The sequence below is a fragment of the Heterocephalus glaber genome, unplaced genomic scaffold (assembly GCF_053883595.1).
Source record: "Heterocephalus glaber isolate CG9 unplaced genomic scaffold, H.glaber_assembly_v1.0 deba00001564, whole genome shotgun sequence".
Classification (NCBI taxonomy): domain Eukaryota; kingdom Metazoa; phylum Chordata; class Mammalia; order Rodentia; family Bathyergidae; genus Heterocephalus; species Heterocephalus glaber.
The window spans coordinates 13988149-14015910 of NW_028258351.1; the positions used below are offsets into that span (position 1 = coordinate 13988149).

General features: G+C 39.5%; 1 protein-coding gene across 10 annotated transcripts in view; it reads right to left on the reverse strand.

The window, feature by feature from the left end:
* Smg6 (SMG6 nonsense mediated mRNA decay factor) overlaps window positions 1-27762 on the reverse strand; it is a 239868-nt gene that overhangs the window by 66930 nt on the left and 145176 nt on the right. The window contains exon 14 of one of the 10 annotated variants that reach the window (XM_021238093.2): window positions 1893-27380. The exons of the other annotated variants lie outside the window; for them this stretch is intronic. Within the exon in view, the coding sequence (XP_021093752.2) occupies window positions 27201-27380 (180 nt within the window). The 3' untranslated portion in view covers window positions 1893-27200. Of the gene's footprint in view, window positions 1-1892; window positions 27381-27762 lie in introns of those variants that run through there. 10 annotated transcript variants of the gene reach the window in all.

Below are 27762 nucleotides of genomic sequence, written 5' to 3' on the forward strand. Positions count from 1 at the left end.
AATCCCAGCACTCGGGAGGCTGAGGCAGGAGGATCGCTGTGAATTCGAGGGGCTATATAGTGAGTACAAGGCCAGCCTGAACTACACAGTGAGACCCTGTCTCAAAAAGTCAAAAAACAAAACAAAGACTTTGGTGAGTACAATTCATTATTTCAATAGAATAAAAACTTGCACGATCATTTCAACAGATGTAGAAAAAGGATGTGACAAAATTAAAAACTAACTCATGATTAAAAAAAAAAAGTGTGCACCTGCAATCCCAGCATTCAGGGGACGGAGGCGTGAAGATGGTAAGTTCAACCCCAGCCTGGGCTACACAATGAGTACAAAAAACCAACAAAAAACTACATCCTGAGACCTCATCTCAAAAACAAAAACAAAAAGAAGTATCTATCAATAAACTAGAAACAGAAGAGAAGTTCCTCAGTTTAATAAAAGATATCTATTTAAAAAAAAAAAGCCAAGCTATGGTTGAGCAGTACCTGCTGCTCCAAATACTTGGGAGCCTGAAGCAGCAGGCAGATGCTTGGAACTCAGAAGTTCAGAGCCAGCCTGGGCAAGGGAGTGAGACTAGTCTCTTAAAATAACAAAACAAACTCTATAGTTAATATTGTATTTAATGGTGAGATACTGAACTCTTTTTCAGTGGTACAGTGTTTGCCTGGTTCAAGGCCCAGGATCTGATTTCTAATACTGCAAAACTAGAAACAACAAAACAAAACAAAAACACAAGGCAGGAAAAAGAGAAGAAAAATAAATTGAAAGCATAAAAATAGAAAAGAAGGGCTGGGGATTTAGCTCAGTGGTTGGTTCTGGCGCCTGCCATGTAAGCACCAAGTCCCGAGTTCGATCCCCAGTACCAAAAAAAGAAAAACAACAACAAAAAAGAAAAGAAGATGGTCTCTGTAGATGACATGATCATTTAACAGAAAATCTACAAATTACTTCAATAAGCTCTAGTAAGCTTCAGTAAGTTCTAGGGCTGATGAATACACTATTATACAAAAGTCAACTGTACTTTCATATTCTAACTGCAAAGATTTTCTAAAAAAATTTAGAAAGAATTCCATTTATAATGGCATAAAAAGTACTTGAGAGTAACCTTAACTAACAACAACATGTAAGAACTATAATGATAAAAGCTGTAAGATACAAGGTCCCAAATTTGATCCCGCACCAAAAAAGAAAAAAAAAAAGCTGTAAGATAAAAGAAGACCTATGTAAAAAGAAAGCTAGCTGGGCACAGTGGTGCATGTGTGTAATCCTAGCACTTTGGGAGGCAGAGGCAGAAGGATTCCAAGTTTAAGTCTTGCCTGGGGAATTTAGTAAAATCCTACCCCTAAATTTAAAATAAATGAATGAACAAATAGAAAGGGCCAGGGATGTAGCTCAGTGCAAAAGCCCTGGGTTCAATTCTCAGTACTCTAAAACAAAACAGAACGAACCAAAACCAAACCAAACCAAAACAAAAAACAAGGAAAGCTATACCATGTTCATAAACTGGGAGAATACTGTTAAAATGTCAATTCTTTCCAAACTGATGACAAATTAAACTTATTCCTAATTATAATTCCAGTTTGTCATAAGAATTATTTAAATAAATTAATGAAGAGCATAGAAGTGCTCCTCTTAAATGCTCATCTGATCTGTGACAAAAATACTAAAGCAATCCAGTAGAGGCAAGGAATACCTTTTCAACAAATGGTGCTAATATAACTGAATAACTATTTAAGGGAATTGTGACTTAATCTTTACCTTACACCATATATAAAATTAATTCAAAATGGATCACAGCCTTAAAAGTAAGAGAGAAAACTTTAGCTTTTAGAGGAAAACAAAGTAGAATATCTTCACGACGTAGGGCTTTTAGCTCTCATATAGTAACAACAACAAAAAACTAATAAATTTTATTTTTTAAAGTGTTACTGAAAGACATTGTAAAGAAAATGAATAAGCAAGCAACAGACTGAAATAATTACAAAACATCTCTGCAAAAATACTTGTATTCAAAATACATAAAGATGGGCTGGGGATTTAGCTCAGTGGTTCCGCTGCCTGCCTTGCAAGCACAAGGTCCTGAGTTCGATCCCTGGTACCAAGAAAAAAAAGAATACAGAAAGAAATCAATAATAAGAAAGCAAACAACTCAATTAAAGAAAACAGGCAAGCCAGATGTGGTGGCACATGTTTATAATCCCCACTATTTGGAGGACTGAGGCAGGAGGGTCACAAGTTCGAGGCCAGCCTGGGCAATTTACTGTGACCATGTCTCAAAATAAAAAGGGTTGGGGATGGAACTCAGTGGTAGAGTGCTTGGCTAGTATGTACAAGGTCATGAGGGTTAGATCCCCAGCACTGTAAGAAAAAGAGAGGGAGGGAGAGGGAGAGGGAGAGAGAGAGAGAAAATTAAAACAGGCAAAAGATCTGAACACATTTTTCACAAAGAGAATATGTAAAATAATAATCCCATAAAAAATTACAACTGCTGGGTGTGGTGGTGCAAGCCTGTAATCCTAGCACTCAGAAGGCTGAGACAGGAGGATCCATGAGACCCAAATTACTACAGAGTGAGTTCAAGGCCAGCCTGAACTACATAGTGAGACCCTGTCTCAAAAAACCAAAAACCAAAACAAAACAAAAGAACAACTTCAGCAGTCATCATGGAAGTGCAAATTAAAACTAACATGATAGGGCCGGGGATGTGGTTCAGTGGCACTGTACCTGCCTGGCAAGCGCAAGGTCCTCCATTCGATCCCTGGTACCGAAAGAAAAAATAAAACTAAGATGATACATCATCACATACTCACTGGAATGAAGATGTGGGGCAAATAGATTTACTGTTGAAATGAAATAGAGTACAATCAGCTCTGGAAAAATGTCTAGCAGACTCTAATAAAAAATGCACATCTACCCTATGACTCTGCAATTTCAATTCTAGGAATTTTTCCAAGAAAAGACCTATGCCCACAAAAAATTTTTGTTAACTATTCATAGCAACTTTATTCATAATAGCCAAAAACTGGGAAAGCCTAGACATCCATGATTAGAGAACTTATAAACTGTGACATATTTGTAAAATGGAACGCTACTCAGCAATAAAAAAGAATAAACTATTGGCACATTTAATAATATGGAGGAAATGCAAGAGGATTATGCAAAATGAAAGAAGTCTTACTTAAAAGTATGCACATTGGTCAGGTGTAGCAGTGCACACCTGAAATCTCAGTTATTCAAGAGGGTGAAATGAAGTGGGAGGACTGCAAAGTGGAGGCCAGCCTGAGCAAATTAATGAGACTCAATCTGGAAGGAAAAGAAAAAGGGAAGGTGTGGTGGCTCACACCTGTAATCTCAGTCCTCAGGGAGGTTGTGGCAGGAGGGCTGCTATGAGTTTGAGGCCAGCCTGGGCTACATAGATAATCTAAGGTGGAAAAAAGTCAGAACAGAGGTTGCCTCTGGGGGTGGAATGAGAGATATTTTGCTAGGTTTCTAGGTTAAACAGGTATATTCATCTGTTAGAACTTAGCAAAGGTACACTTAACAACTGTGCATTCACTGGATATAAGTTTTACCTCAAAAGAAAAAAAATTACCGAATATTCTAATATATATACCAAAGGATTAAGAAAAAATGTACTGATGACAAAAATACAACAAACAAAAAAAGACAAGACGCATAGATGGAGAGAGGGGGGAATAATATGATAAGGCAAGTATAGTAAAACAGAATATATGTTAAATGTAAGTGAGCGTGCTATAAAATTCCTTTTCTTGGTTGGTTTTTTTTTTTTTTTTATGCAGGCCTTGCTTTGTAGTGCAGGCTGGCCTTGAGCTCATTATGTGGCCCAGCCTGGCCTCCAACTTGCAGTGATCCTCCTGCCTCAATCTCACAAGTGCTGCGATTACACATGTGTGCCACCATGCCCAGCTCTAAAATTCTTTTAACTTTGCTGTAAAATAAAATGTTGGAAAATCAATTACATCACTACCCGACCCCCCAGCCATGATAAAGGAAAGAGGTGTCAAAATGCTGGTTGTGTCTCCTAAAAGAAGTCTTCAGCTGCCCACTTCATGATATTGGCTTTTAAATAAATCCTCAAATTCTAAAGGCAAGAAATGTTGAAAATACAGAGGCAGTTTCAACACTCAGGAGGCTGGACTGGGAACAAGAGATATACAGTTGGCTCTGGCAGTGGGCAGGGAGGGGGCAATGGCAAAGCTGAGTCAGAAGTGGCCAGTCACTTAGCGCCTCTCTGGCTCCAGCAGTTCTGTGTGTCTGGATATCAGCCCCACATACTGGCTTAAAACTTTGAGAAACTAGACGATTTCACCAGTGGGACCAGCCAGAGCAGCTGAAACATGTCCTGTAAACAATAAATGTTTATCTGGGCAGATAACCTGGCAGATAGCCTCATCCTGATCCTAGGCAACCTGAAACCCCAGAGCAGGAAGGACAGGGGCCCCGTCTTTGCCACAAGGGTAGGAAGTAGTGATGGAAGGTGGTCCTGGCTCTTAAGCCACTTTCTACAAATGCCAGGTTCTTCCCTACTGGACAATGGCCAGATTCCCTTAAACACACAGGGTGGGGACAGAGAAGTCAAGTCAACCAACACTAAACAATGCCACCACATAAAACTGGCTGTTACACCACAGCCCTGAAGGTATGAGGATCTCTGTCTGGCATGTTTGGCTGCTGCCACATGAACCACATTGGCTGAGGGTTTCCCCAGGCCTGGGTGGGAGGCTCATCACTGACTCTGGCCACACACATAGGCTCAGTCGACACCTCGGTCAGTGGCGAACAGCTGCTGCGAGGGGAAGAACAGATCCTGTGGTACCACTGTGCAATGGACAGCAAAATCTCATGTTAGGAGACTCCAGACAATATTCATAAGAGCCATATGGTTTAAACTTCACCGAGATACCACGCTGTACAAGAGAAGGAGGTGGATGGAAAGGAGGACTGGAGGTGATTTGATGGTACGAGATTCTTTTCACTGACAATTGGCTACAGACAGTTTTACTACCAGTTCTGAAACCGCACACCCTAAGTGAAGGGCTGAATCTTGGCACTGGCCATCCCTCCCACCTCTATTCCCCTACCTACATTCTTCTTGGAAGGAGAGCAGATAGGAAAGTGGAACCCAAGTTTGCCTAAAGGGAAAGTTCAGCTCTTGTTCAGCAGACTACCGGTGAATTCTCCAGGAGAGCATGGAGATAGTGTAACAAAGGTTCTTTGCTCTCAAATAGCACCAAAGTTAAGCAGAGCAGAATAATAAGGAATAAGGGTCTGTGTGTGTGTGGGGAGACAGACAGACAGAGAGGAGGCAAGTTGTGCTCATTTGTTGTATTTATGGGGGAGTACTCTATTCTTTTGACTTCATTTGCACTTAGGTTGCTTTATAATCATTTCCTGAAAACATAGTAGGAAGACAGTGGTAGCTGCTCACCCCACCCTCCATCTAACACTGCCCCAACAATCCAGATATGTACTTTAAACTGAGAAGAGGCCAGTTTTCTGCCTCTGCCAGCACTGAAGGCCAGATATTACCAGCACTCCTGAGAACAGCTCAAGACTCCACCCAAGGCAGACTGCACACGCTGAAACCCAAGAGGAATATCATTCCAGCACAATCCAGGAGAGAGGGGAGAGCTAGGAAGCTGGGTGGGGCAGTTGGGACACTTCTAAATTCTGACACCAGAATACCCAAGTGAAAAGGTTTAGTTCAGCTCACATTTCAGGAGATTCAGTACGTGGCTGGCTGGCTCCAATGCAGGAGGTCATGGCAGAAGGGAGTGATGGAGCAACACTGCTCAGTTCATGGCAGCCAGGAAGCAGAACAGAGGAACAGTGCCAGAGAGGGATGGGCAAGGGACTCATATAGTACCCACCAGACAAACCCAGGAGCATGCTTTAACAATCTGTTAGGCACTTCTTAATCCAATGAAACTGACATATCAGGATTAACAATCCTTGTTACTTCACACTCAAAACATATCTCCCAAAACTACACAATCTCCAAATAATGACAACAGCAAGTTCATAATTCCACCAGTACAACTATTCCACTTATAATTGGAAATGCAATAATCCCATCCTGAAAGTCTCAACAGTTCTAGTATATTCAAAAGCTCAAGTTCAAATCTCTTCTGGGATTCGAGGAAAATTCTGAGCTCTGAAAACCTCTGTAAAAATTGAAAACAGTTACATAATTCCAAGGTACAACAGCGCAAGGTAACTATTTCCATTTCAAAAGATAGGAATAGGGGAACAGAAAAGAATTAGATCAAAGTAAGACTGAAACTCACAGGGCAAACATTAAAAGTCCTAGTCCCACGTCTGGCATCTAGAGTACATGCTAGTAAAATGTGAGTTCCAAAGGGGTTGGGTGGCCCCACCTCAATAGCCTTGCTGGTTGCAGCACATATGACTTCATTCTTGAGCTGCCTCCTCTCATAGCCTATAGCTTTCTTTAGCAGATGTTCTACATTCTGGGCATCTCCACCACACCTTTGGCTTCATTCCCAGAGCTTCATGCACTGCCCTCTCAGGGCCTCCTTGCCTGGCCTGTCAAGCCTTCCTGACCTCACAATTCCTAAATTCCACATGACAGGAAACCAGTATCATGTGGATGGCACCAAGGTCTACTGTGAGTAGAAGCAGTAACCAGGCCCCCTTGAACCAAGGCTGCAGCAGTGTCTGAGTGTCTGGATGGCTGAGCATGGTGAAATGAATCCCAGAGAATCAATTTCCTAATTTTCAAGCAGGGGCTTCAAGGACTCTCTTCTAAAAACAAACAAACAAACACACACACTTCTGTACTCTTGAGCCTGCAATGGGTAGGGTCTTACTGACTCCTGAGATGCCCTCAAGGCATCTTTCTTCTTGTCCCCGACAAAGTATTTGGTTTCTTTCAATGGTGCTAATCTCTTTAGCAGTCACACATTCTTTGGCCCCAAAATTACAAAGTTCTTTCCTTGATCTCAAATTTGAGATCTAGCAACTCAGCAAGACCCTGTCTCAAAATAAAATAAAAAGGGATGGTTATGATTGATATCTAGATATCCTCCTAAAGCCTCATGTGCTCATAGGTGGGGCTTTTAGGAGGTGAGTGGATCATGGGTGTGTGATACTGGATTAGTCCACTATTTGGTTTAGCATAGTTCTGGGTGTGGATCATGGATTTACTGAAGAGGAAAGACCCACAGTAGGTGTGGGTGGCACTCACCAATAAGTTTATGGCCTGGATGGACTAAAAAGGGAAAGAAGAAGGAAGCTTGCTGCTTTCCGCCTGCCATGCCATGAACTGTTTCTTCTGTCATGCCTCTCTGGCTTGGAGCCAGTTGACTATGGACTGAAACCTCTCTGTGAGCTAAAATAAATCTTTCCTTCTTTAACTTGTGTTGGATATTTTGTTCCATCAAAGAGAAAGTTACTAAGACAGCTAGAGATGTAGTTCAGCTTTCCCTAGGTTCAATCTCCAGTACCACAAAAGAAAAAAAGGAAAATAAAAAGATAAAGAAACAATCAAAACAAAACAAAACAATGGGACAGAAGACAGAAGGAACATTTATTTGATGTAAACAGACGAATGACCAGTAAGCACACAAGAATATACTCAACATCTTTAGTCATTAGGAAAATGTAAATCAAAACCACAATGAAATACTACTTCAGAATCATTAGAGTGGACACTATTATACACACAATAATGAGTGTTGGTGAAGATGTGAAAAAACTTAACTCTTGTGAACTCATAGTGGAAATGTGAAACAGTACAGTTTCTGTGCAAAGAGTTTGACAGTTCTTCAAAAAGTTAAATGGAGATACTACAAAGCTACTGTGATAAAAACAGCACAGTGCTGGCAAAGAAACAGAACCGAGGATCAGTGGAATAGATTAGAAAATGCAGAAACAACTTCAGATATACTCAGCCACCTCATCTTTGACAAAGGAGCCAAACACCCTCACTGGAGGAAAGATAGCCCATTTAATAAACGGTGTTGAAAAAACTGGATTTTTCAAAGATTATAACTAGACCTATACCTATCACCATGCACTAAACTAAGATCAAAGCGGATTAAAGATCTAAATATTAAGACAGAAACACTAAACCTTTGAGGTATCTCCATGCTGATTTCCACAGTGGTTGCACCAGCCTGCACTCCTACTAACAATGGAGAAGGGTTCCTTTCTCCCTTTCTCCCCACACCTCCACCAGCATTTGTTATTGGTTGATTTCTTTTCTTTCTTTCTTTTTTTTTTTTTGTGGTACTAGGGATCAAACTCGGGTCCTTGAGCTTGGGAGGTAGGCGGTAGAAGCACTGAGCTAAATCCCCAGCCCTATTGGTTGATTTCTTGATAGCAGCCATTCTTTCTGGGGTGAGGTGGAATCTCAGTGTTGTTTTCATCTGCATCTCTCGAATAACCAGTGATGTTGAACATTTTTTCATATATTTATTTGCTGCTTTTACTTCGTCTGAGAAATGTCTGTTCATTTCAGATGCCCATTTTTGAATTGGGTCTTTGAATTTGGGGAGTCTGATTTTTTTCAGTTCTTTATATATTCTAGATAGCAGTCCTTTGTCTGAGGTACAGCTGCTAAAATTTTTTTCACACATTGTAGGTCGTCTATAAGAGATTTCTTTTAGAAAAACAGTCCTGCTGGAAGCATATTTCAGTGACACAGAAAGGGCTGTGAAACCTGCTCACTCGTGTGACATATTCAACCTACTCAATAAACTCAATCTGTCACTGTAGTGGAGTACAGCTATGTTCAAGTGAGCAGACAAAGTGGCTGCATTCAAAGCCAAACTGAGGGCCGAAGCAAGGTTTTCTGCAGTGATAACAACCAAAGCAAGATTACAGAGTATATGAGATATAGCAACCCACTTCAGGTATCACTGTCTCCATCACTCCCAGATGGAACTGTCTAGATGTAGGAAAAAACATTCAGGGTTCCACTGATTCTGCATGATGGGGAGCTGTACAATTACTTGATTATATATTACAATGGAATAATAATATAAAGTATAATGTGTTTGAATTATCCTGAAAGCCCCACCCCTCCCCAGTCCACTGAAAATTTGTCTTCCACTTGTTGCAGGTGCCAAAAAGTTTGGAGACTGCTGCTCTAGGACCATAGCCTAGGGAAGTGGTGGTGAACCTAGGACACAGGTGCATAGTAGGATGCTTGTATTCCTGAAAGCTCTAAAAGGTTCATCATCACTACTCTAGGGTGTTGTGTAGTGTGCTGAGGCCTGAATGTTTGGCAATTTGATAGAATCAAGTAGTACCCTTGGACTGCCTATTTCTTATCTCAAAAGAGAATTAAACCTTATTCAGTACTCTATAGTTGAAGTTCATATTCACCTAAACCTAATATTAAATGATACATCTGGGTTCTGGGCTATTATTGAAATATAATCTCAAATAAATTAGTTTCCCTCATGTATTTGGGTTTCCTCACTTGTAAAAATGGAGTAATGTCGCACAGAACTATAGTGGGAATCAAGCAAAGTAATACATCATGACACTACCATGTAAACTGCTGATGTAATATTTAATAAAAATGAGAGGCCTTTAGAATTGAAAAATGCGTGTTGCTGATGGGTGGTACAGAGATAAAGACTAAGAAAAGGATTAGAAAAAAAAGGTCTAGAAAGAGATTGTGTTTATAAGAGCAGAAAAATCTCTTATACAAGATCATAAAAACTGATCATTTTAGAGAGATAATATCCTGTAACTTGCCAAATACACTCCTAAATTATCTCAATAGGAATCTTTAAATTTTCCACTCTTTGAAGTCCACCTTCTGTGATTCATTCTTTTTTTTGTGGTACCAGGGATTGAACTCAGGACCTTGCGCTTGCAAGGCAGGTGCCAGAACTACTGAGCTAAATCCCTGGCCTCTGTGATTCATTCTTAATAAGGTGACTTTAGCCATTCAAATCTCAGTATCTCCGTCATTCCTCTGATCTCTTTTCTTTTCTTTCTTTTCCTTCCTTCCTTCCTTTTTTCCTTCTACCCTCCCTCCCTCTTGTCTCTCCCTCACTCTTTTCTCTCTTTCTTTCTCTCGCCTATTCATTCATTTATTTGCAGTACTGAGAATGGAACTTAGGGAGTGGTGAACTATATCCCCAGACTTTTTTTATTTTTTGAGACAGGGTTGCACTAAGCTGCCCAAATTGGCCAATTAGCTGGGATTACAGGCATACACCACAACGCCTGGCTAAAAAGCTTTATTTTTCACTAAGAAATAATTGTTTCAATTATGGGGTACAATACTATGTTTGCATAAATGCATATATTATGGAATGATCAAACGAGGCTAATACATAATGTGGAATGACTAAATTAGGCTAATTAGCACATAATATACCTCATATACTTATTTCTTTATGAAAACACTTAAAATCCATTTTTAGCTGTTTTGAAATATACATTATTAACTACAGTCTGTGAAGTACCTATTCCTCCAGTCTAAACATTGCCCCTTTTTTGCTCATTCTCTCAATCCCCAACCTTAACAATTGAGTTGTATTTCTTGACCTTATCACAAAGCAGAGCTGTCCCAAGAGAACCTCTTGCAATGTTGGAAATGTTCTATACCCATGCTTGACAATACAGTAGCCTTCAGTCTCATGTGGTGACTGATCACTTGGAATGTGGCTAGTGTGTCTGAAAACTAAATTTTATTTAATTTTAATTAATTTAATTTTAGAGGTTTTGTTTTTGGTACTGGGGATCGAACTCAGGACCCTGCGCTTGCAAGGCAGACGGTGGAACCACTAAGCCAAACCCCTGCCCAATTAATTTAATTTTAAATAGACAAGTGGGCTAGTGACTTACTGCTTACTACAGTCAGCTACAGAGTAAGCTCTAAGAGAAGCAAGCTCCATCTTCATTCTTATCTGATTTATCTCATTATCTTCTCAATAGCTATGCCAAAACACTTTCTTCTAGCCTATTCCTGATGTAACCCTAAATTCCTGAAAAGTCTCCATTTCTCTATTTGGACTTTGATGATCTTCTTTCCAAAGGAACAGACCCATATGTTCAAATCTCTCTCTCGTTTCGATAGTTATCTGTAGGGCAAACTTTAATAAAATAGACGGAATAACTGGATTCATGGAATACACACACACACACAGACACACACACACACACACATGCACCAAAGTTGACTTGAGTTTTGAAAAGGCCAGGCCCTTATTTGGATTTTTGGTCTAAAGACACTAGAAACTCAATTATCCTTTTTTTTTTTTTTTTGGTACTGGGGATCGAACTCAGGACCTTGTGCTTGCAAAGCAGGTGCTGGAACCACTGAGCTAAATCCCTGGCCCTCAATTATCCTTTTTGATAAATCATATGTACCCAATATACATTTATTATGCTCTTTTCATTAAATAAAACAGGAGGAGAAACAGGCATGTTCTGCTCTTGGGAGAAGACCAACATAAAAGAAATGCCCTGAATCACTGTAGTTGATTATGGGAAGCTTCTTGGTGTAGTAAACAAAGCTGTCAAAATAAGCTGTCAACTTGAGGAACCAGTAGGTTCATGATAAGGGATGGGAGGTAGGTTAAAATAATACTACAGGTGATTTAACTTCTAAAAAAGAGCTGGTATCTCTCAACATTCGTAGTCAAATCCCCAATGGACGGGTGATGGACAGTTCACTGGTCTGTTTCACTTGCCTGACAGCCCTAGACACTTCTAAGATCTATGTATTTCAACTCAGGACGGGGCACCTTCTTTTAGGTTTTTATCATCAGGCATAGAGAGGGGACCCAGAGCTACTCCAGAGGGGGCACCAGAGGTGGTACTTATACATAGAAATGCTTTCACAGTCAAAAGACATATGTAGAACAAACACCCTGACCCTCCTGACCCCTCCAGGCTGCTACTCAGGTGCTCATGTTTTAGATGTGAGCAAAAGTGTAATTCAGTCAAAAACCCCTTGATGTGACTCCAAGAAATGATGTGACAGTACTTGCTGTAGATTTCCCTCAGAGGCATACTAGTAAGACCTTTTTCAAATGTAAATTGGCTTACTCATTACAATTGTCAGGTTTCTTTAAAGAAAAAGGCAGCACTCCCCTCAGACTGAGCTAAGGAGTGTGGCTGAACCTAAGTAAGTGAGAATGAAGGGACAAGGGACACCTGGAGAATGACCACTGTGAGCAGGGGACTTGACCTGGATAGAATCTGATGGGAAATGGAAGTCTCTGGCTTTGTGGGTTCTCTGCTTGAGTCAGACCACCATGACTGATTGTGGGTCACCCCCACACCACATTGTCTTAGGTATTCACTGATCTTAATAAAGAATCCAAAAGTCCCCTGCATCTCCAATCAGATCTCCATTGTATTTAGGGCAGGAGTGCTGGTAAACTAAGTAGCTCAGCTATGCCTCACTGGCTCTTACCACATGCCCTCATGAGATACACAGCACCACACTAGACACTTGGGGATGTCAGAGAAGTTTGGCAGAGTTTACAGTCTAATGTTCAGTGTGTGTTGCCATCCCTATAACAAAACCACTTTCTACATCCTGCCAGATCTGACTTCCAATAGTTTGTTTTGTTAAACAAATTTCTATCTATGTTCATACTTTTTTCTTCTATTATCTTTATCCAGTTTTAGGATTAGCACAATGTTGAGTTCCTAAAATGAGGGGAGAAGTGTTCCTTCTTTTTTCTGCTTTAATTGTTTGATATAATTTATCAGTTAAAATGTTTATGAGCCTGCTGTTGTCATATAGGTAGGTTTTCAAGCTAGGAATATACTTTCTTTAATAGGTGCTATTCAAATTTTATATTTCCTCCAGAGTTAGTTTCATTAATTTATCTTCCAAGGTACTTCTTACAAGTTGTCAAATTTATTTCAAAAAATATTTTTGAAATATGCTTTCTATATCCTTTTAAATTCTGTAAAATCTGTGGTAATGTCTCCTAGATCTTAATATTGTAATTTAAAAAAATGTATAACTGATATTGTGTAACAGAAAGAAAAGGTCTAAAAGAGCTGGGGAATTGGGAGGGGTAGGGGAAGGGAAAAAAGGGAAAGGAAAAAATATGAGAAGAGGAAAAAAAATGGAAACAAGGTCTTTGCAAATAGGGAAGGGTGGAGGGGGTGAAGGGAGGGCAAGGGAAAGGGAAAAAAAATAAGAACCAAGAGACTCATGTAATGGTACCCCATCCCAATGATGAATGTAACTGTATTTTATACCGAAAATGTACCAATAAACTTAATGGGGAAAGAAAATAAATAAATAAAAAATAAATAAGAAGTGGCATTCCTCCTTTTTATATGTATTGTGTAAAGCAGTTATCTTGTGAGCTATTTATATTATGGAAAGCAAGAAAACCTGCCGGAGGTTTGCGGCCTGACTCTTGTTTAAGTGATCTAAGTAGTAATACTGGCAAGTTTTCAGGTGGGAGATGTGTGGTGTTAGTGTTTTAGAAGCAAGTCTGCATAATGGCTTCAAAACAGAAAATTTCCCATTGTTTTAAACCAGTAGTTCCTGAATATTCTTGCATATTTCCAATCTCATCTCCTTGCTTACTTTCAATCATACAGAGTTTTTGTAGATTTTGTTACCTGGGTTGTTTTGTTTTTTAGGAAAAACAAAATCCTGCCTAATGTTCAGTGTGTGGTCTTAAAGGGAGATGCAACAAAAAGCAGTGAGAAATTACCCTGGAGAACTGTGTTCACATGTGGAAAAGATGCGTGGACTTTCTAGAGGTTGTGGAAATACAGCTATTTAGCAGGTAGAAGTAAAAAACCCCTGGAATTTCAAAAATGAGAAAAAATGTGAGGTAAAAGCAGGTAGTGGCTGGAACTAGTGAAAACAACAGAATGGAAGTTTAGACTCTTCAAATATAAAAAGGAAAAGAGAACTGAAAATTCAAACACGCATAGATTAAGAAGCCTGTCCCCATCTACAGGAAGTTTATCTTTAACATCTAAATAGTCATGTTTTAAAATCAACAAGTTTGCTGGTTTTTAGCTGCCACTGACCGGAACCCCCAGTGGCTCTGGCCCACAGTGTAGGCAGACTGTGCCCAGCCGGACCAGATGGAGACATGCAGCAGGAAGCCAGCCAGCCAGCCTGACCCCTCCCTGCTTCGGGAATCTGAACAAATGCTACCCTGCTACAGGAGCAGTAGACCACGTGCTTTAACCGGAGCAGCACAGGACTATATCAACAGCCCTGTATCTCAATCAGTAGATTGAGAGTAAGTGGTCTAGGACCCAAGGGGACTCCTAGAGTGAGAACAGAAACCTACCAGCAAGTTCAGCAGGACGATAGTCTTCTCTATCCTTCTCCCTCCCTGTCCACTTCAGTTGCATTTTCACGTCCACAGTCATATATTTTAAAAATTTGATATAATTATCTCCTAGAAATTACTGTATGTAGCCTCCTGGGATCTAAAGCAATTAAGTGAAGATAAATTTCTTTCATGGAGCAAGCTGTCAAAGGATGAAGCAATTTCATTCCCCATTTGAAGTGGAAGCTTTGGGTCATGCATGGTTTATTTGAAACAATGCCATCACCTAAAGCTGCTGATCTTATCTCTAACTTGTTCTCCATTTCAAACTGCTGGAGATATGCAGTGTGGCACTGCCTGAAGTTATGACATCTGGCTCAAGGCCAGAAAAAGAACAAGCCAGCTCCACTTCTAGGTTTCAAGCAAAAGAGGGCAAAAATCATAATAAAGAAGCTAACTACACATGTGAAGTCTGTTCAACTCTAAAAAGGGGAGATATTCCCAGGGCATATGAGTGTGACTACAGAGGCACTCTAACAATGGGAAAATAATGGAAAGACAAGCAGGAACGCCCCCCAAAGGGGATAGGGTAAAATGCATACCAAAGAACCAGATTTTTCTCTTCTGAGAGACATGAAGTCAAACAGTGGGGCCTAGTTCATGAAAGCCTGGTAGATACAAAGCATAGCAGGCTGACAATCAAGAGCCCAGGATTCTAATTCTAGAACTATAAAGGTATGTGTGAAATTTTAGTTGAAAGTTCCTGTTCACTAACTTTTTAACTGTAGCTGACACTTTCAAAAATTTCTCCAGAGCCACACCGTATTTATAATGTTATCTAAATAACAGAACTCAAACTTTTTCTCCCCTAACATTCAAACTTTTTTGAAGCCACTGAAACGCATCAGGTAAAATCCACACACGTTTGACCATTATCTGAGCAATGCCTTTAACACAAGCCTTGAAGAGCTTGAACTGGCTTTCCAGTGTTAGTGCACTGGAGTCACCTGGAAAGCCTGTTCAACCAGATTGCTGGGCTCCACCCTTGAAACTTGCTGACTCACGGGTCTGGGGTAGGGCCTGAACAGTACAGCTGCCCAGATGGATATGATGCTGCTGTCCTGGTGGTACAAAAACCAGTGACACAGAGGAGCCTGGCCAGGACAGCAATTCAGAACCACAGCATTTAATACAGTACACACTAGCCACATGCAGATATTTCCACTTAATTTAAATTATTTTTCTGTATGTCAGTTGAATTAGCCACATGTAGATATTTAAATTTTAAATTAAAATTTCTCTTTATCAATTGCACTAGCCACATTTCTAGTATTCAGTAGTCACAGAACGCTAATGACTACTGTATACTGTACACAGTATACTGGTGTATACTGGATGGTGTAGAAACTGAATGTTTTGGGCTGCAGGCATAGTTCAGTGGTATAGTGCTTGCCTAGCATGCATGAGGCCTTGGGTTCAATGTCCAGCACCACACACACATTTTCATCATCACACCAAGTTTGATTTCATAGCACTGGTCAACAACCTATTTCATTGCACTGATAAATGTTTGTTTAGCTTCAAGAATATAAAACTTAGTAGAGTGTGGTGGTGCACACCTGTAATCCCAGCACTCTGGAGGTTGACACAGGAGGATTGCCATGAGCTCAAGACCAGCCTGGGCTACACAGTGAGTTCAAGGGCAGCCTAAACTACAAAGGGAGACATTGTCTCAAAAAAAAAAAAAGGCCAGGAAAAAAAGAAAAAGATTCCATGATTCTGAGAAAACCTTTCTAAAAACCATTATATGAGAATTATATAAAGGCAGACTGTCAAGACTGTTCAGTTTGGGACCATCCTTTTTTTTTTTTTTTTTTTTTTTTTTTTGGCAGTACCAAGGATTGAACCCAGAACCTTGTACATGCTGGACTAAAACCCTACCACTGAGGTATGTCATCCCCATTTTTTTTTTTGGTACCGGGGATCGAGCTTGGGACCTTGCGCTTGAGAGGCACGCACCAGAACCACTGAGCTAAATCCCCGGACCCATTTCATCCCCATTTTTATGTTGAGACAAGATCTTGTTAAATTGCCCCGGCTGAACTCAAACTTACAATACTCCTACTTCAGCCTCCCAAGTAGCTAGGATTATAGGGACATACCACTGTGTCCAACTAGACCACTATTCATTAGGTAGGAGACTGATCCTGATGTTTTCTAAGGGGCTGCTCAATTTCTTTGTAATTAATCTGACCCAATTTTATAATTAACTATTATTGCTCACCACTTCTTTTGCATATGGGATAGTTTTCTTAAAATATGTACTTTGGGTAGAAGGAACTTCCTCAAGTAAGAATGCTTTAGGAATAAACCCTCCCACTTTTCACTGTTTAAAAATGTCTACAAAATATTAAAACACAAATAACAAAAGGAAAATAGATTAATTTGACTTCATCAAATTAAAAACTTTTAAGAAAGTGAAAAAGACAGCTAACCCATAAAATGAGATAAAATATTTGCAAATAATATATCTAATAAGAGACTTGTATCTGGGATAAACAAAGAATTCCTATAATTCAGTAATAAAACACAACCTAATTTCAAAAATGGGTAAACTACATGAATACACAGTTCTCCAAAGAAGCTATCAAATGGCCAGTAAGCACAAGAGACACTCAATATGATTAGTTATTGAGAAATGCAAATCAAAACCCTAACATATAACCCTGAGGATGATTGTAATAAAAAAAGACAGATAATAACAATTGTTAGCTGGGCATGGTGGTGCTTGCTTGCAATCCCAGCACTTTGGGAGGCTATGGCCGGAGAATTCCACATTTGAATCCAGCTTAGGCAATTTAGCAAAACCTTACTGCAAAAAAGAAAAGAAAGGAGCTGGGGATTTAACTCAGTGGTTCCGCCACCTGCCTTGCAAGTGCAAGGTCCTGAGTTCAATCCCCGGTACCAAAAAGGAAAGAAAGTTAGGAAGGAAGGAGAAAGGGCTGGAGATGCAACTCAGTGCAAAGACCCTGGGTTCAATCACCAGTACAAAAAAAAAAAAAAATGTGATGAAGATGTGGAAAAATTGAGCCCTTAAACATTTGCTGTTAATAGTGAGAATGTAAAACTGCACAGGTTCTTTGGAAAAAAGTTGAATCTAGAAATTCCTCACAAAGTTAAACATAGAATTTATTACATGACCAAAGAACTCTATTTCCAGGTATATACCGAACAGAAATAAAAACATGTCCACATAAAAACTTGTACACAGATGTTCATAAAAACATTATTCAAGGGCCGGGGATTTAGCTCAGTGGCACTGCACCTGCCTCACAAGTGCAAGGTCCTGAGTTCAATCCCCGGTACTGGAAAAAAACAACAACAACTTCACATTATTCAAAATAGCCAAAAAGTGGAAACAACTCAATATCCATGAACTATGAACAGATACATAAATAAAATCCATACAAGAGAATACTATTCAGCCATAAAAATGAAGAACTTATATACAACAACATTATGAACCTTGAAAGCATCATGCAAAGTAAAAGAAGCCAGACAAAAAGGCCACGGAATTATAAGATTCTGTTTGTATGAATTGTCCACAATAGGCACCATCCAGAGAGACTGAAAGTAAAACAGTGGTTGCCAGGGGATAAGGGAAAATGAGGTGGCAATTTTTTTTGTTTTGAGATGATATATCACTACATTGGTCAGGCTGGTCTCAAACTCCTTGGCTCAAGTGATCCTCTCACCTCAGCCTCCTAAGTAGCTGGGACTACAGGTAGGTACTATCATGCCTAGTTGGATTTTATTTCTGAGGTGATGAAAATGTTCTGGAATTAAGATAATGGTCATTGTTTTATTCTATGGGTATACAAAAAACTACTGAATTATGTACTTTAAAAGGGTGAATTTAGCCAGGAATGGTGGCACAGGCCTATAATCCCAGTTACTCAGAAGGATGAAGAAGGAGGATCACAAGTTCAAGAATAGCCGAAGCAACTTAGTGAGACTCTGTCTCAAAAAATAAAAAGGGCTGAAGATGTAGTTCAGTGGAAAGCACCCTAAGTTTGATCCCCAGTACTGGGAGTGGGGAGAAGTGAACTTGATAGGATATTTTAAAAATGAAATAAGGATGTTGGAATGTCTTTACTCTTATTTTATAGTTAGCAAATAATAAAATATAGCTTTTTAATCTAAAGGGTTTTAAAATATCCTTTTAGTTTTTTCTTTGTATTTTATTGAGGTATAACTGAGGTATCCTAAAATTGCATATATAAAGTTTAAAATTCATCAGTTTTGACATAAAACAGAAACCACTACCACAAACAAGATAATGAATAAACCCATCACCTCCAAAAATTTCCTTGTGCCCTTTGTAATCTAACCCTCCTCCATCTCCATTTCCAAGTAACTACTGTTATACTGATTTTTTAAGAGTTATACTGATTTATGTCACTATAGATTAATTTTACTTTTCTTAAATTTTATATTAAATGGAATCACACAATACTCTTTTGCCTGATTTCTTATACTCAACATAATGATTTTTGAGATTCTATCAATAGCACATTCCTTTTCATTGCTGAGTAGTATCTCATGTATGGATATACTGGAACCTGTTTATTCATTCATCTACCAATGGACAAAAACTCCCCACTTTTTGGTAATTAAAAATAAAGCTGCCTGGCCGGGGATTTAGCTCAGTGGTTTCGCCGCCTGCCTTGCAAGTGCAAGGACCCGAGTTTGACCCCCGGTACCAAAAAAAAAAAAAAAGCTGCCTGAACATCTGTGTACAAGTCTTTGTGCAGACAACTATTTTTGTGTTTGTGTTACCTATGTTTTAAAAGACAGTTTTTCTGGGATGACAATTATTTTTTCTTAGCATACTGAATATGGGCTGATTTCCATGGAACTTTATCAATGAGAATTCTTTATGACCTGAGTTGAAGCTGTATTTCTTCCAGAAAAGATTTTTCTCTGCTTCTGCTAGTCACTTGAGACTCTGTAAGACAGAGTTCACCTTAAACTATCTGCTCAAGGTACTTCAGAATGCATAAACACTATGTATTCAGACAAAAGCCAATGTGACAGCTCATGGTCACAAATTCTCATAGTGTGCTCTACTCCTCTGTCATCCTACAGTGAGATTCTAGCACTAGTGGACTCAGCACTAAGCAAGACTTCCTCTGTGGTTCTTCACCAAGATGAATCCCACCCTGTCCTGCTATTCCTCATATTCCCGAAACTCTGAAAGTGTAAACTCAAGGTTTCCAGTGCTCAACAGAAATCATCAGGGCATGTACCAGCCAGCTCTGGCACTCACATCAAGAATCTTGTTTTCATTTAGTTCTTAAGATCTATAGATTTATTTTTCATGCCAGTTCAGGATATATTACATTATAATCAGCACTGTAGCTGTGTCAATCAAAAAGATCATTTAGTGTATCTAATACTACCATACTAGTAAAAATGCAGGAAGGTCTCATTAAACTCTTTAAAGACTTAAACTTCTCTCTTCATGTAAAATTCAAAGAGTTTAGGTTTATTTTCCTGTGAAAACTATTTTTTATTTATTGAAAAATAACATTCTGGGCACAGTGGTGGACTTCTGTAAGCCTAGCTACTTGGGAGGCTGAGGCAGGAAGATCAAGTTTGAGGCCAGCCTAGGCAATTTAGGGAGTACTTTTTTTTTTTTTTTTGGGTGCCAGGGATTGAACTTGGGTCCTTGCGCTTGCCCAGCAGGTAGCGAAACCGCTGAGCTAAATCCCCAGCTAGGGAGTACTTATTTAAAAATAAAAAAGGTGGCTGGAGATATAGCTCAGTGGTATAGTGTTTGCCTAGTATGCACAAGGCCCTGGACTCAAATCTCCAGCGCCACCAAAACAAAACAAAACGAGAAAAAAAAAAAAAAAGACCCCGGCCCCCAAAGCAACACTCCTTTCCTTATCAACAAAGGTAGATATAACATCTTTCGTTTTTTTTTTTTGGTTCCGGGGATCAAACTCGGGTCCTTGAGCTTGCGCAGCAGGCGGCAAAACCACTGAGCTAAATCCCTGGCCCCTAACATCTTTCTTGAGATGAGAAAATATAGAGATTAAGGTTGTAGATTTTGGAGTCTAATAAACCTAGATTTCAATTTCAATTCTGCTACTCAATTAAAGTGTGACTTTAGGCAAGTCACCCACCCTATAAGCTTTAGGTTCTTTATTTTGTAACTGAGGATAATAATGTAACATCTTTCCAGGGCTACTGTGAAGATAACAGAAAATAATCTGGGACAACTCAGTGGTAGAGTGCATACTTTAGCTTGTGAGGGGCCCTGGGTTTAATTCCCAGCACCATTTTAAAAAGGAAAATTAAAGAAAAGAAATAGGAAATGATTCATGCATAGTGCTTAGCACAGTGGCTGGTATATGGCGAGTACATAATTTCATAGTGTTAATTTATCATCATCATCGTCAAACATGTCCAAGCTCAGAAAATTAGAGGCTTCTCATCTGTACTTCCAGAAATAGGCCTTTAGAAAAATTCAGAGGGTCAGAGCAAAAGAAAGAGAAGAATTAAGAGATCTTCACAGATTCCAAAATCAGTATCCTCTTGAACCAAATCCAGCAAAGCCACAGAACTAAAAAGCAAAGGAGATAACTGTTTCCTTCTTTGGTGGCAGCTCCCAGTTTACCTAATAGCACCTTTGGTTCTCTGAACAAATATGAACCATAAACACCTTGGATAACAAAGCTGCATCAAGAGCACTATATTTACTATATTAAAAAGAACTTAAACCCATTAAACCCCTAAGAGATGAAGTCCTGCTGAAATCTCTCCATTTTCCTCCAAAGTAAAAATGCAGGCAGCCTACCTTTGGACCAGCAGCCATATACAGGAAAAACTCATTCCTAATCACCCATTCTAAATTCAGTTAGGCAACTGTGTGGTAACTAGAATAGTTATGGAGGGCACCATTTACCCTGAAGTTCAGACCAGTGTATACTGCAACTTTCTGCAACTGTCCCTGACACAAATTATGCTCATTCTACATCTTAAGTATGTTTCACATCCTTTAGTCATTCAGAGGTTACCTCTTTCCCTAAATACTTCTCTTTTCTGAAGCAAAGAAATAACAAGAGAAACAGTCTGGAGGATATAGTTAAATGAAACAAAATAATGTAGATGGAAGGTCACAATCCCAAATGGATAGCAGTAACACACAAATATAACTAGTTAAAACCTGGTGAAGTATGTGAAAAGCATAAATGGTTGGTACATACTAGTAAATATTTGTTAGATTACATAACTTACTGATTTATGTGTGAGCAATGGGACCAATGCATCCATACATCTAAACAAAGCTGTCCAGATTTTGTGATCATATTGTAGAGGAAGCCATGTCAACGACTTGACTCCTGCCTGAGGTCAGAGGAGATGGTTCCACATGTTCAGCAATGAAGAGCTATGGGACATTTTTTTTTTTTTTTTGTACTGAAGATTTAACTCAGGACCTTGTGCTTGTAATGCAGGCGGTGGCACCACTGAGCTAAATCTCTAGCCCGAATGGAGAGCTATGAATAAGTAGATCACCTGTGCTCTGTTCCCCTTATCTACTAAAGAAACTTGTAATATTTGATCTAAGACAAAAAGATTGTAAATTTGTCTTATGGTTTGGTTTGATGATGAATTTCAGCACAGTGGAATTAATGGCCCAAGATAATAATATCTATATTGTACTTTCATAAAATGTTTACAAGATACTTTCACAGTCCTGACCTCCTTTTATTCTTACAAACAGCTTTTTAAATTGGGTAGGGCAGTTACAGATTTCCTTGTTTTACTGAAAAAATTCCAGAAGCCAGAGTGGTTATATGAATTGCCTAAGACCACACAAGTCACCTATAGCAGAGTCAGGATCAGAGTCCACATATGACACTTTCAAAAATTCTACCCTGCCTCTGCCTCAAAGGGAAAAAAGTTAATGCTCTGGCATTCCAAGGTCTAGCAATTGAGAAAACTGAAATTATCTTTTTAAAATGTATACAACATGAATTTGTCCAGCATGTACAAGGCCCTGGATTTAATTCCCAGCACTACACAAACACACACACACACACACAGATGCCCAACATCACTAGTCATTACAGAAAAGCAAAGTCAAAACCACAATGAGAAAATCAAAATAACTTCATACCCATAAGGAAGGCTATTATCAAACAAAACAAAAATACAAACAAACAAAACCCAAGAAAACTGCATGAGTTGGTGAGAATATGGAGAAATTGGAACCACTGTGCACTGTTAGTAAGAATGTAAAATGTTACAACTGCTGTGAAAATAGCATGACAATTCCTCAAAAATCCAAACACAGACTTAGTGTTATGAGTACTTTACTTCTGGGTATGTATTCAAAAGAACCAAAAGCAGAGTCTCAAAGAGGCATCTATACACCTATGTTCACTGCAGCATTACTTACAATAGCAAAAAGGTGGAAGTAACCCGTGTGTCTATAATCTACATACAATGAAATATTATTCAGTTTTGAGGAAAGGAAATTTTGACATGGACTTTTTTTTTTTGGAGACAGGATCTTGTTCTGTGGCCCAAGCTGGCTTCAAATTTGCAATCCTCCTGCCTCTGCTCCTAAGTAGCTGAGACTATAGAAACTGAGACAATATGATCCAACAATTTTTTTTTTTTTTGAGGCAGGATCTCCCTTTGTAGTTCAGGCTGCCCCTGAACTCAGTATGTAGCCCAGGCTGGCCTCGAACTTGCAGCAATCCTCCTGCCTCAGCCTTCTGAGTGGTGGGATTACAGGCATGCACCACCATGCTTGGCTCTCAACAATTTTACTTCTGAGTATGCACTCAAAAGAATCAAAAGCAAAGTCTCAAAAAGTATCTGTACACCTATGTTCCCTGCAGCATTACTCACAATACTCACAATGTTTAATGTAAGGTGGCTTACATCTTACAACATGAATAAGCCTTGAAGACATTACACTAAGTGAAATAAGCCAGTCATATAAGAACAAATACTACATGGCTCCACTTATATGAAGTTCATAGAGTATCAAACTCATAGAAATAGAAAATGATGGTTGCCAAGGACTGAGGGGAAAGGAAATGGGAAGTTATTATTTAATGGGTACAGTGTTTCACCTGTACCCATGAACAGTGGTGATGATTCCACAACAATGTGTATGTACTTAATGGTATAGAAACGTACATTTAAAAATGGATAAAATGGTAAATTTAGTGGCATTTTTAACACAATAAAAAATAGAATGAGCATGTTTTAAAGAATTAGACTAATTAGAAGAAACCTTCCCTTCCTAGCTCTTCTCCCTCTTGAACCATTTAGTATACGCTTCTTGCAGCTTCCGATTAGCAAGACAAGGAAGAATAGATAAAAGCTACCAGTGAAGCAAGGGCTTTCTTGTGACCCTGGCACATGTGGAGCAAGAAGTAACCTAGGCAGGCTTGTAGACACTGCCTAGACACTGTGTCTGATTCTCAAGGCTGAAGACTATCCTTAGCTCTGTTTAATGGGACTCGGACTGAAAAGGTGAAATCACAAAGGACTCCTTCAGTTGTTAGTCAGTGGGTCTGATCCTCCAACAAAGAAAGCTGAATCTTGGTCCTGAAAGGCTAGAACTTGCCTCATATCAAAATGTAAGTCAGTGGTAAAGCACCAATGCCAACATTTAAGTTCTATGTCTTCAGAACTTTAATGGTCCTACAGGGAAGATCCTGTTCATGTTTTGTAATCCTGACAGGCAGAATTGCCTGTGTCTTAATATTCAGTTTATCTTGTTACCCTTGCTGCCTTGTGTGTGCCATGTTGTTTCTGTTCTTCGATGTTTGTTTGCCATCCCAGCTTCAGAGCCAGCTGATTATGGACGGAAACTTCTATGAAGTGAATTGAACTCAGGGCCTCGCAGTAACTTTACTTCTTGATGGAAACATCTCTGCCTTGGACATAAATGAGTACAAGTTATGGGAAAGGAAGCAAAATTCCTGAAGTAGTGAACAAGGTCTCTTGAACACATGAGTAACTGAAATTCCAACACCTTAGCAAGGACACAAGGACAGCAAACAAATCACATGGCCAGCATCTGACCTTCAAGCAGCAACTATGACTGACTTATCCCTGAAGAAGAGCACAGAGACCAACAAAAGATGGACCTCAAGGGGTTTATTTCCCTTGGCCAAGCATTCAGATTTCCTTTTGCTTACAGATTTGTCTGAGCATTTCAGTTGTCATCTTCCTCTCCCCCTCCCTGCAGTTTCATGATTTTCTGTTCCATCCCCACTGTGTCTCTAGGTGAATATGACCAAGTTACAAAGAAGACACATTGTGATGACCAGGGTACACAAAACACACATTTCTGGTTTGCAAGGTCTCAGGAGATTTCTATAATAACTTAGTTGGAAGGAAGGGACAGAGTTTTGGAAAGAATAAGGTGACAGGGCCGGGGATTTAGCTCAGTGGTTCCACCGCCTGCATTGCAAGCACAAGGTCCCAAGTTCGATCCCTGGTACCAAAAAAAAAAAAAAAAAAAAAAAAAGAATAAGGTGACAATAGCTAGGATAACAAATGTGGATAATCAAAGGGGCAATCTTAGAAATGGAAAGGAGAATATAAAGAATGGAGAAATAAAGAGTGGAAAGTTAGGTTGTAAAGTGATGGGATAAATGAGAAATTGCATTTAATAGACAGGCTGATTTTCCAGATGTGCCTCTGCCTTGGCATTTTCTGTGAGCTTAGGATCTTTGTGATGAAATATTGGTGGCATAGATTATTTCACATTCCGAAACTTACTTCCTTCTTCCTCCTTTTTTCCTTTCTCTTTGATTTTTATTTCCTGGAATACATTTGTTACAACTTAAATGAAGCCATTATTTTGCAATGATTTCAGCTCTGAAATACATTTGATGAGGAGTAAGGGTCAGTAGACCAACTCAAAAAAAAAAAATTCAGTTTAACCTGAGAGCTAGAAAGGACACAGGTTGAATTCTGGGAATAATGTCTTTTTTTGGCCTATTGCATCCGTGGTTGAGGGTCTCATACCAATGTGTTAGACAGATACTTTTTTTTTTTTTGGTACTGGGGATCAAACTTGGGACCTTGCGCTTGTGAGGGAGGCAGCAGAACCACTGAGCTAAATCCTGGCCCCTAGACAGATACTATTAATATTCACTAATGTGTTCATCAATATCTTCAAAAAGTAGAGTTATGTCCCCACCCAGTCAGGGGCAGTCAATCACTCAGATGCTTATGTTCCTTTGGCCCTTGAGATGCTAATGAAGTGATGAGATTCAACTCTAATGGCCAGCTTGAGATGTTCTTTATATTCTACTTTTTATGTTGTTCTCAAGTCAAACATAGATCATGAAAGATTTCTATTTATATGTCTATAAACATGTTTTTTAAAAAAAAATCACAAATAAGCTGGGCATGGTAGTGCATGCTGATAATCCCAGCACTTGGGAAGCTTAGGCAGAAGGATTGCCACAAATTCAAAACTAGCCTGGGCTACACAGTAAGTTTAAGGTCATCCTGAACTACATAGTGAGACCCTGTCTCAAAAAAATCACAAATGACAGGCCGGGGATTTAGCTCAGTGGTTCCTCTGCCTGCCTCACAAATGCAAGGACTTGAGTTCGATCCCCAGTACCAAAAAAAAAAAAATCACAAATGAGCATCAGTCTAATTAAGATACTTAACAGTTACAGCTTCTACTATGGCTGTGAAATACTCTTTCCCTAACTCTCAAGCCCAGATTTTACTTGAGTGTGAAAAAAGACTTTTTTCTTTTTAAATATCTATACCCCAGCAGTGACACTTCATGCTACCTCTACCTGTACATCTGTGTCCTACAGAGTGCTGCTGCCTCAAGTGAGATGCGTGAGGATTCTGTAGATGCTGGGGAACAAGATGCAACAAAAATGCTTCACACCTGGCTCCCAAATTACAGGAACGCTGGACTGAAGCCAACATAAGCTGGCACAACACCAGCTGAAATGGACATCAATTAAGGAGCCTGTCATCTTTCAAGACTACAGGGTCTTTTTATATTTCTCAATCTGCATTGTTCCACAAACCAGCCACAGCACCCCTGGTAGGGTTTTCCAGATGGGATCATTTCCCTTAGATTCCACATTTGCAGATTTATTGCAGAACTTGTTTTTAACCCCTCCCTCTGTTTTTAAAGTAATTGGAACTATTATTCCGTATTAGTTTTATCTTCAACTGATTTGTCCTTAGTAAAAAGAGAAAACTATACCTCCATGAATGGAAAAATAAGTTTTAAGTCTGCCTAAAAGCTGCTGCTTTGTTTACAAAAAGGCATTCAAATAACTGAGATTAGTGAAGGGTCAGAAATTCTTCTCGGTACACATCACTGCCACTGGGGTCAGAAGCCAAAGAGCCTTGACCAGATCCCATTATCCTGGTGAAATGGACAGACCTCCAGTACTAAACCAGGCCTCCTCTGCCCATTAGATGTAGGGTTAATGATCCACATCATGTGCAGAAAGAAAAAGAAACTGCTAATGACTAGTCAGTGGCAAGTAACATTTATGGGAAAAAAACCTCAATAGGAATCAGCAATTAAAAAGTGACAGTACTCCACATGGCATCTTCTCTTGACTTTTGTCCAGTGAGGCACAGGATGTATTTTCTCCCCTGCACCTAAGTGGCTGCTCTGTGGAAAGAATTCCACGCAATATAAAAGAAGTCCCATGATAAATAAATATCTTGTCCACATTTAATGTATGTTCTGAGAACTGAATTCCATCACCTCAGGGGGTTGTTTGTGGCTGCCAATTTGTTTTCCTGGCAGAACCCTGACTAGGCTCTGTTGATGCTTATATGGAAGAGTCCAGCTGGAGATGAAAGCAGTCTTCCAAGTGGGCAACACCTTGGAGGTTATCACTTTAGGGTTCGGGAATGCCTGCTTATCAAAAGCGACTTCACTCTGGGACATATTCTGATCAAGAAGTTGGAAGCTGGCCTGTCTATGCTGCTACAGTTTGTCAGAGCTGGACAGGCTTCAAGGTGCAGAGTAGTGGCAGGAAGTGAAGAGGCCAGGTGAAGGTAAGGGCCCAGAATCTGTATCATAGGTGGGGAAAGAAGAAAATGAAAGGATTGAAAAAAGCTTCAGATATCTGTCTGCACAACTCAGTCTTAGTCCACCCCTTCCTTCTTCTTTTATTATTATTTTTTGCAGTACCAGGGATCGAATTCAGGACCTTGTGCTTTCGAGGCAGGCGTGGCACCACTGAGCTAAATCCCCAGCTTCTCTTCCTTTATTTTATTTTTAATTTTATTTATTTATTTTTGGTACCGGTGATTGAACTCGGGACCTTGCGCTTGCGAGGCAGGCGGTGGAACCACTGAGCTAAATCCCTAGCCCCTAACTTTGAGCTGTTTTTAGCATTTTTTTTTTTTTTGGTACCGGGGATCGAACTTGGGTCCTTTTGCTTGTGAGGCA